Source organism: Sceloporus occidentalis, unplaced genomic scaffold (assembly GCF_023333645.1).
Source record: "Sceloporus occidentalis isolate IW3139 unplaced genomic scaffold, rSceOcc1.0.p SCAF_3, whole genome shotgun sequence".
NCBI lineage: Eukaryota > Metazoa > Chordata > Lepidosauria > Squamata > Phrynosomatidae > Sceloporus > Sceloporus occidentalis.
Genome location: NW_028316983.1, coordinates 120,329,748 through 120,342,511, shown reverse-complemented (window position 1 = coordinate 120,342,511; position 12,764 = coordinate 120,329,748). Strand labels below are relative to the sequence as shown.

Below are 12,764 nucleotides of genomic sequence, written 5' to 3'. Positions count from 1 at the left end.
TTGAATCCATGATTCTGCTCATAACTGTAAACAGACTCATCCTCAGATAGATGTCATGTTATATATATTTCTCTAATAACACAATATATCATCTTTTTGATACATCTTTCAAATTTTGTCCATATCTTTTAAAAAAGTATTTCCAAGTAACCATCCTCCCTCCCTCCCCAATATTTTTCAATGCTGTATACATATTCCATCTCTGAGACACATGTTATCTCATCAAACACATCCCCAAAACCTACATTTTTTATAGTTGGGTGTAAGAGGAGATTTCAATAGGTGTAGCTATGGATTACAACAGCTGAAATCTCCTGTACAGCTATTATAGGCACCGGAACCTTGTCCTCTTCTGCACCTGACCACCCTAACTGGGCAGTGGGTGGGATAAGTAACCCTTTTGCACAAGCTGATTCCTCTCCAAGTGCTTTAGGAACAGAAGAGCAAGACAGTTAGGGTGGCTAGATGCAGAAGAGGACAAGGTTCCAGTGCCTATAATAGCTGTACAGAAAATGAGATTTCAGTTGTAATCCATAGCTACACCTACTGAAATTCCCTCTTACAACCACCTATAGAAAGTGTGTAAGTTCTGTCCCTTTTGCATCTGGCTATGAACCCTTTGCCTTGCACACTGCAGATGTGGATACAGCATCCTATGGGTAGTTATTACTATGATACAGTCATATCCTGCTCTTCTGTTCCTAAAGCACTTGGAAAAGAATCAATTGACTGTATCATAGTAATAACTACCCATAGGATGCTGTATCCACATCTGCAGTGTGCAAGGCAAAGGGTTCATTCTTTTTTTCATACTGATTGAACTGATAGTATTTCTAAATTCTCTGTTAGGTGGGCCTGTTCCCCCTTCCTCGATATGCAGGGAGCTGAAAACTGTACTAAAATATCCCTATAAGGGATCAGGCCTGCCCTCCATGACTGGGGAACCTGTGGGCCCTGTGGATAATAAAGCCCCTGTCATTAACTGACCAAAAGCAGAAGACAATGGTGCCTGCCACCAATTGCATTTTGCAGCTCCTGCCACAGGGCAGCAGTGTTGCGCTGTTCTACTCTTCAATTTAAAACTTGCTTTGGCTGATGTGTGTCTACAGTATTTGCTTTTTAAATGTCCAGCATAAGTCATTGTTACTGTTATGCTGGGGCTAAATAGAGTGAAGCGCTTCAGGCTTAATTATAGGGAATATAGGAAAATGTTCAGTTGCAATTCTAAAACTTTTCATCGTTGATTTTAGGCTTTCCTTTTCAACTTGTTTGGAAACATCTCAATTTAAACTTTATATTCTCTTCTTGGATTTCCAAATGTCACACATACAGACACATTCTGTATAATTTAACCAAACAGTGCACAGGCTCACTCTACAAAACCATTTTTAGGCCAAACCATTATCAGGTAGGAATATAGTATGTGTTGGCATATAGAGAACTGTGCCAGTAAAGAGAAGTCCAAAGGCTTCTGCACTGGAAGAGACTGGCCAGCCACAGAAATTATTCTGTAGTTAGCATCAGTTTGTTGTACCAAGAGATCTGACATGCAGACAAAATAATAAGGAGCCTTGGTGGCACAGTGATTAAATGCCAGTACTGCAGCCACAACATTGTGAGTTTGATCCCAAGCAGAGCTCCAAGGCTGACTCAGCCTTCCATCCTTTCGTAGGTTGGTAAAATGAATACCCAGTTTGTTGGGGGCAATTGGCTTAAAGATTCTAAACCGCTTAGATCAGTGGTCCCCAATCTGTGCTCTTTAAGGAATTTTGGACTTCAGCTCCCAGAATCCTAGATTATTGGCCAATGTGGTCGAGGCTTCGGGGAGCTGAAGTGCAAAACCTCTTAAAGGGCACAGTTTGGGGACCACTGGCTTAGAGGGTGCTGAGTTCACTATTAAGGGGAATAGAAATGTAAATGCTATTGCTGTAATCCTAAATATTTCAAAGTGAATAAATCCACTTGTTGCACTTATTTTACCAAGGTGGATTAAATACCCCCATTTCCCACCCTATACATTAGAAAAGTAGATATCAAGGTAGAGGTTCTAGTACAGCCAATTCTCTGATGTGCTGGTTTTCAATGTGTGAGACTTTTGTTTTCTTTTGTAGGGGAACATTTAATGATATTATTATGCCCCCAACACATCTGAAATGGGGCAGCCCATTATTTCTACAGTGTTTTACCCTCTTATGCTGCATCTGCACTGCAGAAACAATCCAGTTTGGCATCACTTTAACTGCCATGGAGTAATGTGGTGGAATTCTGGGAACTGTAGTTTGTTGTGGCACCAGAGTTCTCTGACAGAGAAAGCTAAATGTCTCCCAAAACTACAATTCCCAGAATTCCCTAGCATTGAGCCAGAACTGTTCAGTATGTATAGTGCTCAAGTGGATGGCCTTTGTTTGTTTGTTTGTTTTGTTTGACACATTCACTGAGCCTGCATTTGAAAAGGCTTGATTGTGAAAATAGCATGAAGGGACAGTGCTAGACACATAATAGATCCTTATTGCTGTTCCAAAGAAGGTGACAGCACCCCCTTCCCTAGATGTACTATGCTAAAAAAATTAATACGATTGTTTAACTAGTCATTTTGTTCAACTTCAGTACTTCTTACTTTTTAAACTTTTAATTGTATGCTATTTTGAGGTACCGTGATATAGGGTAAGATAGATATAAGAAAAACTAATGAAATAATAAACATAAAGACTAGGGGCTCCAGTCTAAGATTCCTCACATAACGTTTAGTTTGGTCCTTCAAGGCTGTGGTCAGAAAATAGGTGCAACTACACTTGAGAAATAATGCAGTTTGACATAATTTAAGTGCTCTCGCTCTATCCTATGGAATTCTGGGATTTGAAGTTTTACAAAGTCTTTAGCCTTCTCTGCCAAAGACTTGTGTCAAAAAACGATAAACCCCAGGATTTTGTTGGATGGAGTTGTGGCAGTTAAAGTGGTCTCAAAACTACTGCATTATTTTTACAGTGTAAATGAACCCAATGAAAAATGACTAATATTACAGGGGCTTGGGGGGGGGGGGGAATGGTTAAGCATGATATTGCTGTACTAGTTAGGCTTCAAAGCCCAGGAGAACATACAGTAGGCCCTTGGTATCCCCTGGTGTTTGGTTCCAGGACCCCTGTGGATACCAAAATCCATGGATGCTCAAGTCCCGTTAAATAAAATGGTGTAGTAAAGTGGTGTCCTTTATATAAAATGGCAAAATCAAGATTTGCTATTGGGAATCAAGCCATGGATGATTGAATCTGTGGATATGGAGGGTTGACTGCATGTATAAGGGGCCTATTCATACGACAACATTACAGTTGTCCCACCATATTTGCTAGGGTTAGGGGAACAAGACCCCCGTGAATATGGAAAAACTGCAAATAACAAAAACACTTGTTTTTACCTGAGAGGACACCTCTCTAGGAATCTCTAGGTCCTCCAGTGCAACTCTGTGGTCAATGTGCAACATACACTGACCATAAAATGGCACTGGAGTAGCTACAAATGGTCTTTCAGTGCAACCTTTAGTTAAAGTTGACCACAGAGTTGCACTGGAGGACCTAGACAGTCCTAGAGAGAACATATCAATGAAATCCGTGAATAATCAAATCTGCAAATATCAAAGCCACAAATAAGGAGGGATGACCGTATAGTGCTGTTACTACACCTTAACTGTCATTGGTCTATTGTGTGGTTTCCTGGGATTTGAAGTTTAGGGAAGGTCATATGGAATTCTCAGCCAAAGGGCTCCTTTAATGCCTCTGACCAAATTACAAGCCCCAGGATTCCATAGGATGGAACCACAGCACAGAAAGTGGAATTTGTTTTTGTTATGTGCCTTCAAGTTATTTCTGACTTAGGCAACTCTATCACAGGGTCCAAACAGACAGGCCAAAATAAAGCGGCTTTGGGTCACTTTGGGGGTATGCTGTTTAAATGACACACACATTTTAAGAGGCCAGAAGCTGAGCCAAAGCTATGCTGCAGTCCTTAGGCTTTGGCGTGGCTTCCGGTCTCTTAAAATGCATGCATCATTTAAACAGCATACCTCCAAAGTGACCCGAAGCAGCTTTATTTTGGCCTGTCTGTTCAGGCTGACAGTTTTTTGTGTTTTTTTGCAATATTTGTTCAGAAAGGGATTGCCACGACCTTCCAATGAGGCTGAGAAAGTGTGCGGGGGGGGGGGGGGGGGGAACAGACCGGCAAAGTGCAACATCTTCCTGGTGGCTTGGGGCATGGCATACACACAACAAAGGCCCCAAAGACACTGGGAACATGCAGTGAAGCCACTGCACTGCCCACACAGTGGCAGTTTTTTTGGTGCTCCAGCGGCATGACGTTTAGATGCCTCATGCCACTGGAGCTCCAAAAAACCGCAATGACGATGACGACAAAGGTGCCTTTTTCCTGGTGCAAAAAGCAGCGGCTTTCTGCCACTTTTTGCACTGGGAAAATGCTGGGTTGGGGGCATGGTGTGGGGTTGCTGCGGCTTCACGACATGTGGCTCTGCGGCAACCCCAATCCAGCATTTTTGGGCCATCTGTTTTGGCCCTGACTTGTCCAATGTCACCCAGTGGATTTTCATGGCTGAGTAGGGATTTGTACCCTGGTGTCCAGAGTCATAGTCCAATGTTCATAGTCTACTCCACGCTGTCTACCCTAAAGTGGAATAATAGCACTAATAACTGTGCAGTGTGAATGGGCTCCAAGTTTCTCTTCACTGCCAATGCTATGTTTTTATGACAAAAAGCAACTGTCATAGAGAGTTGCCTCACAGAGGGCAGGTGGGTCAGGTTGGACTCTGAAGCATTTTCACAAATGGGCTGTTGAAGACTACAGATGTGAACTCTTTAAAGATTCTGTTAGTTTTTTGCTTAAGCTCCTCTTCAGAAGCAAAGGTTAAAAATCATGCTAGCTTATTTGAAATAAATGTATGCGTAAAACCTATTTTGGAATGGTGCATGATGAGAATACAAGAGGGAGGTCTTTACTCATATAGAGTTACCTCTACAGAGTAATTTGCCTTTGTTCCTGTGAACCTCACCTGGGGAAATTACTACTTTGAGAGGGGGAGAGGACTTGAGTTTCTTGCATGAGGGGTTTCCACATCATGGCATGTGAGCAGGGTGGCCAACTGTCAGGCTTTAAAATGAACATGCTTGTGAAACCCTTGAAATTGGCTTAAACTAGTATCCAGATTTGGAATCCCCTTCCTAGCTGATGGGCATAGGCTGAATCAGGAGCAGGTAGGCGTCAGTGTGAAACCATCACTCAGTTAACAGCTCTGGGAGCCTCCCTCTGTACCCTTCCGCAAGCTGGCTGGCATGTGAAAGGAAGCACCTACAACAGAAATTGGGTTAAGAAGAAAACCTTAAATGAAGCCATTTTCTAACAGCTTCAAGAGGAAATAAAAAACAAAGTGACTTTTCTTGTCAGGAGGTGGGGACGGGCAGGAACTCTATAAAGTCACTGGGAATGACAGCAAAGCATCAAGGTGGTTCTCTCACAAAAGCGAGCCAGCCCTCAGGGCATCATGGCTTCCCCTCAGCCACTCACATATGGAGCAGGCTGCTACCTCAGAATTACTTTTGTTCTTTCTTTTTCATATTATAAAATATAAACAAATGGTGGAAAAGGACTTCTTGTCCAGACAGCATCCCTGCCACTTCACTGCTGCATAGACCTCCGTTTCCTTCCCAAGGTGTTGCGATGGTTGTAGGGTCGCATCTTCATTTCCACAAAGGGTATGGAGAATTCATGTCCTTTCCAGTGATACCAATTAATTCCCTGCAGGCCAAACAGAGAGAAGTAATTGCCAAAGAATTAGACTATATGGACTCATTAAGCTTTTTACAACCAAGAATGTTAGAAGTGAAAATGTCATATGCACAGCACTCCTTGTTGAAATATCTAAGACAACAGGATTTTTTGGAAGGGGGTAATGAAGAGGCAGTTTATAACCATGACAGAGTTATTGTATAATGTTAGAGTATTCAAAAAATGAACATGCCTTAGGGTTGTTTACATATTTAGAATAATGTTGTAAGAAGATGTTTGAAATGAAAAAATGAATTTATTTTGCAGCCTCCATATAGGGGGGTTCAATTTCTGAAAGGGCATTTCAACAAAAAAAATCTATAAATAGAAAATTAGCATTGTCAGAGGAGGACTACACAGACAATCTTTTCCTCATCACAATGTATTTCTAGGCATTTTAAAATTATATTTTTACAGATTTTCTCCATGGGCTAATGCATATTTGTGTATGCTTTCCAAAGAAACATTTTTAATTGTATGCATGTGCAGATTGAGCTTTCGAACTGCTAACTGCTAGTTAGCAATTTGAAAGCATGCAAATGCAAATAGCTAAATAGGCACCACTTTGGTGGGAAAGTAATAGCATTCTGTGCAGTCATGCTGGCTACATGACCCACAGAGCAGTCTTTGACAACGTTGGCTCTTCGGCTTAGTAACAGAGATGAGCACTTTTCCCCTACAGTCGGACACGACTTGACAATCATGTCAAAGGAGAAACCATTTACTATTAAATTATTAGAATATTAAAACAAATTACATATTAAAAGAATAAAATACAGTTAAAAAGAAGAAATGTTAAAATACTTTAAAACAATACAATACCCCAGCCCATTCTTTAATTTTTTTTTATTTTAAATGCCTGTCTGAACAGGTAGGTCTTAGCCTGCCAGTGGAAGGTCATCAAAGAGGGGGCAATTCTGGTCTCCCTGGGAAGGGAATTGCAGAGTCTTGGGGCAGCCCTCTCTTGTGTCCCACCAACCATGTTGGGGATGGTGATGGGATGGAGAGAAGGGCTTCTCCTGAGGATCTCAGAGCCCGGGCCGGTTCATACAGGAAGATACGGTCAGCTGAGTAGCCTGGACCAGAGCCATATGGGTCTTTATAGGTCACAACCAGCACTTTGAAGTGGAAACAAACTGGCAGCCAATGGAGCTGTTTCAAAAGGGGCATTGTGTGGTCTCTGTAACCTGCCCCCGTTAACAGCCTGGCTGCAGCTCTTTGGATCAGCGGAAGTTTCCAAATACTCTTCAAAGGCAACCCTGAGTAGAGTGTGTTACAGTAATCCAAATGGGATGTAACCAAGGCATGTACGACTGAGGCCAGATCCGACATTTCAAGTGATCTGCATTTTCTAGTTGAGGGTGTGTGTACAAGAGACCCCTGACCACTTGGAACAACTCTTCTGGATGGCTCTGTCCAGATGCAATGTTTGCAGTAAAACAAACAAACAAACAAACAAAAAATCTTTGCTGCCCAACTGCCATGGAGTAGGCCTTAACATAGGCTCTAACCTGTGTTTGGTCAGATTCGCTTCGAGTTTTCCACCAATACCACTCTAGTCTCCGTCTTACTCGCTTCTGATGGTTCATTGTATACAAACTTTGTTTCATGCACATCTTTTTTTTTAAAAAAATATTGTATATATTTACCTTCAGGCTATGTGTATAAGGTGTATATGAAACATAAATTAATTTCTGAATTTTATAATTTATGAATGAATTTCATAAATGAATAAATGAATTTCATATTCAGACTTGGGTCCCATCTCCAAGATATCTTGTTAAGTATATGATCCAAAAAAAGAAAAAAAAATCCAAAATCTAAAACACTCCTGGTCCCAGGCATTTTGGATAAGGGATACTTAACTTGTTCTTGCAAATAATTTTTTTTTAGGGGGGGGGGGGAGGGATCTGATGATGGGAAACTGAGATATGTGTAAACTTTCTTGATAACCATGCACTCAATACGTGCATGTGTGCTCTGCCTAATGTGGATTCCCTTCTGTTGCTGTTTCTTTTTTCCCCTTTTTAAAAAGAGAAAACCACTTACATAAGGCCGGGAGAAATGATCAGGCAGTTGACTATACTCAGGCTAGCAGAAATGGCCCAAAACATGAAACAGAAATCCAAACAGCACTGTAATGATATTGTTGTTATGTACTTTCAAGGTGACTCCAACCTATGGTGACCCTATCCTAGTCTGCATCTACAGTGTAGATTTAATGCAGCTTGACACTGCTTTAACTGTTATGGTTCCATCCCATGGAATCCTGAAATTTGTAATTTGTAGTAGCACCAGAACTCTCTTATAGAAAAGGGTAAATATCTCATAAAACTATTAACCCCAAGATTCCATAGAACTGTGCCATGTTAAAGCAGTGTCAAATCTTGGCAGGATTTATTCAGAGGAGGTTTGCCACTGCCTTCTAAGGCTGAAAGAATGTGACTTGCCCAAGGTTACCCAGTGGTTTTCCACAGATGAGCAGGGTTCTGAATCTTGGTGTCCCAGAATCCTAATCCAACACTCAAACCATGAATCACACTGGATCCTCAAAATAAGCTAAGTGACTCACAATGTACTGACTTGTAATGGTATTCAGCACCTGTCACCTGAAGGCAGCCATCTCATTCTGATCACCAAAAGTAGGGCTGGCACTATGCAAAATTTATTACCCGATTCTGGAATGTGGGTGGAGGTGAGGGGGAGAAAGAAGTGTTTCCCTAAAACTGCCTACTGAGCTCATGACTGAAGTGAGATTTGAGCTGGTGACATTGCTAGGCTCCCAGCTCATGCTTGTAGTTGTTGTATTGCACCAGCTGTCCCTTTGTGAGGAAATAGGCTCACAAAAAGATATTGCTTATAAACAGAGGAATGAAGCTCATGTAAGCAATTCTGCATTTATCCTTCCCTTACCTGGCTGTGTCGAGACTCTCCATACTTGCCGTTGAGGTTGGTCCGGTGGCAATTCTTGTACCACCAGGCCCCTTTGTATGACATGGCACAGTTTGTGACAGCGACATCATTATCCCTGTCTTTGGTGGAAAATGGACGTCCCTGATGATAGGTGAGTGAATCCCCTGTAACAAAAGACATAATCTTAGGCCTTGTCTCCTTTCCCTTATAAAGGGACACATAAATCATTCTTGTTTGCTTGTCACCCTGTGATTGCAACAATATCCAACAATGCATATGACCTGAATCTTGATGCTGATCCTCAACAAAAAGATAATTATGAGACTCATCCCCACCATAATGACTTGAATATTTTAACATTGAAGGAAAAGGATTAAAGCTTATTCTTGTGAACGTCTAAAGTAGTAATTGATGTCTACCGCTTTGATGGACAACAACCTAGCTGGAATTCAATCTCAAGAGCCAATAAAAACCTTCAACAATTTTTTAAAAATATAAGATTACCAAACTTATTCAGCAGAAATGCACTTTTCATCTAAATATTTTCAATAATCTAATTCTAGAACATTTGGCAGTTGACAATCGGCCCACATTAAGAAGCAGTAACAGCTCCTGGGTTTATAAAATGAGCTGCTGTATATTTTACAATATAGCACACTACTTGCTATATTGTAAGCAGCTATCGTGCTGATATTTTTTGTTGTGCAGATGACCAGAAAGGGTTGTATTAAAGATCTGCAGCTCAGTATTTTGGGTAGAAAAAAGGGGGTGGGTAGTATTTGTCAGAGAAGCTGACAATTACTAAATGCACACAAAATTTTAAAGCTAGCTGAAAGCATCTTTACTGCTAGATTGGCATCATTTTCTCACCCATCCACCTTCCAAACAAGCAATGCCAAGTTGCTAATCAGATTTGATTACACTGTAATGGTAACTGAAGGCAAAGGAAGTCACTCATTGCCCTTATTCTGAAGGGGAGGGAAAAGGCAATGTATCGTCACTGCTTTGGCCAAGGGGGTTTGCTACCTGCTCTTAACCATTGGGATGGAGGTAGGGTAGGGGGAGGTTTGTACCAGCAGTGCCATTGTAGTCCCCTATCCGGAGCTTGTAAAGACTTCTGGCATCTCCAACAGTGAACTTGTCATAATATGCATAGGCTGTTTCCTGACCATCTCGCATATCTATCCGCAGTTCATAACGTCCTTGTGAAGTGATCTTGTGCATATTATCTAGCCCTAGAGGGAGAAAAAAAAACTGTTAAAACTGTATACCCAGAAATCACATGAACAATATGGAATAAGAATTGGTATTCGAGGTCATGACTGCAGATAACCTATATTATCATTTAAAGTGTTTGTTTTTTAAAAATAATGCTACATACATCAAAGGCAAGGAAGTAGCCAAGGGGGGATCTGTGGAGTCTGGACCCCCCTTTCTGTTAGATACAATGAATGGTGTGTGCTGCTGTGCCGCTGCACCCAAGCCCCATTATAATGGTGGCACTTAGTCTGGACCCCCCCTTCCCAAAATTCTGGCTATGTCCCTGTCAAAGGGCTTGATCAAGTATGGTGTGTTACATAATGACTACAGTAAGGTTGTTTTGACTCCATTATGTAACATATCAAGACTGCATGCAAAGGGATCTTGTAACATCTTACAAACTAACTGAAAGAAAGAAGTTGGTAGCATGAGCTTTCATAGACTTGAGCCTACTTCCTCAGATGCATCTACTTCTTTCTTTCAGTTAGTCTCAAAGGTGCTACAAGATTCCTTTGCCAACTGATTTTCCAGACTAATACAGCTATGTCTTTGAATTCTAACACCACGATTGTGTGATCAAGCTTGGTCCCAATCCTTCAGTTATTTCATACACCTCTTCAAAACCAACGAAAACACACTTTCGGTGTCAGTATATTTTGCTCTGGAATGCATGTCTATGAACTTTATTTTAACCAAACCCGCTTTTACACTCAAGTCAGCACCCTAAACATTTTAATACAAGTTCAGGCCTGTCAACTTTTATTGGAAAACCGCTGTACTGGAGTTGTTTTCAATGGACTTTGGTATGAAGTGATCAACGTCAACCCAGACAATGCCAGGTAAAAATCCTAATTGTAAATACAAGTAAAGCAGAAATCTGTTGTGATCCTTGAAAAGAGGGAGGGAATCACTGCTCTTGGGCTATATTTTGCTGTATTGGTTTAGCATTAGTTTTGCAGGGTTGTGGCAAGATATAAAGCAAGAGATCAGGGCTTGAAGCACTATGTTACGATCCATCAGAATCTTAAGTCTAAAGATAGAAAGCTATTTTTTTGGACATGACAGTCTAGTTTATCATAAGGGAGGGATCAAGTGCAAAAATGGGATTTAAAGTGAACCCCCCCCCCTGCAAAAGCGGATTTATTATTAGATAACGTCTGGGTTAACCCAACATTAACCCTGAGAAAGTAGAAAAGATACGCAAAGGCACAATTAATTTTCAGATGACGTTGCTGTTAAGGTGCATTAACACGTCATTAACGCAGCTAAAAAGTATACAAAACACAATTCTTTTTACTTGCAGAAAATCCTGAAAGTAAAAAGAATTGCGTTTTGTTGACTTTCTCGCCAGTTTAATATTGCGTTAACCCCGGTGTGTCTGAAAATCAATCACACTTTTGCGTGTCTTCTTAGTTTTTTTTTTTTTTGGGGGGGGGGAGTTTTTAAACCTTGTTTCTGCACAGAATGCCTTCTGTGTGATAAACTCTAGATGAAAACAATGGCTTTGCACCTTCTGAGAAAAATGCAAGAAAATGCACATCCTATCTCATGTATCTGAATATCTGCACAGCTTACAGCAAGGCAGTACAGTACACTTAGAAAACATAACCTCTCACAACCCAATACAAAACAAAAATGGGAGGAAAAGGCAAACTGAATTAAAAGAAACTGAGCTGAAAGATTTTCTCATTCCTATACCTGACTGTCTTAATTCTCACATACTGGACATAGAATAGAATAGAAATTTTATTTTTACCCCGCCTCTCCAGCAGGATTGAGGCGGCTTACAACACAATAAAATATAACAATCAAACAGTAAAATACAGTAAAATACAACAATATGGAGTAAAACCCATTATCCCTCCCTCCAAACAACAACCTTATAATTCACACAAACAATAATAAAATATCATCTAGGTTAATTAAAACAATCATACCTGTCTACTGAATATATATCGTCTTCCTTCTCTGTGCAAATGTTTAATGTAAGTTGGCAGACCAACACAGCAATGAATACTGGGGGAAAACCCTCTATAAACTAATTTCCATGCTTATTGTTCTCATAAACTTTTGCCTGTGCTTCAGTCTACATGGCTCTGCTGTGGTTCTTTGACTGGGACTTATTCCATGAATGGAATAAATTCCTGACACTTACATTTGGCTCCTCACTTGTACATATTCCTACCTTCTGGACCAATTCTGCATAGCTACTGTTTGCCAATGATACCATTCCTATTTCTTCTTTTGAAGGGACTGCAGGAGTATCTCCACTTTATCAGTTTTACTGGAATTTAACAATCATGTCCTACCAACTTTTGATAGCAGAGCAAAAGCTGTATCTTTTTTGGGGGGGGGAAATGGGTCTGGCGAATATTAACTTGTCCCCGATCATCGGGTCAAGTTCAGGGGAGGGATTTAGGTCAGAGGGAGGGCAGAGGGCAGAACATTCCTCCCCTTCATCAGAGGAGGAGGAGGAGGAGAAGGAAGGAGCTGGGGGAAAGAAGGGTCCCATGGAGGGCAGCATCAGAAGGAGGAGGAGGGGGAGGAGAAGGAAGGAGCCGGAGGAAAGATGGAAAGGGCGATTGGGGATAACTGAGCAAGAGGAGGAGGAAGAAGCTGGAGGAAGGGTGCCAAAGGGCAATTGGGGGTAATGGAGCAAGAGGAAGAGGAGGAAGGAGCCTTGAAAGGGTGCCAAGGGAAAGCAGGATAACGAGCAGGAGGAGAAGGAAAGAGCCTTGGAGAAAGGGTGCCAAGAGATGGAGGAG

General features: G+C 41.2%; 1 protein-coding gene across 2 annotated transcripts in view; it reads right to left on the bottom strand.

Annotated features, from left to right (window-relative positions):
• Positions 1-4,074: 4,074 nt before the first annotated feature.
• The window catches only part of LOC149316638 (tenascin-R-like), a 539,652-nt gene continuing 530,962 nt past the window's right edge, over positions 4,075-12,764 (bottom strand). For both annotated transcript variants that reach the window (XM_089515968.1, XM_089515969.1), the window contains 3 exons: positions 9,813-9,974; positions 8,740-8,903; positions 4,075-5,796 (listed from right to left, as the gene is read on the bottom strand). In XM_089515968.1, coding sequence (XP_089372094.1) covers positions 5,677-5,796; positions 8,740-8,903; positions 9,813-9,974 — 446 coding nt within the window. In that variant the 3' untranslated portion in view covers positions 4,075-5,676. The remainder of the gene's footprint in view (positions 5,797-8,739; positions 8,904-9,812; positions 9,975-12,764) is intronic.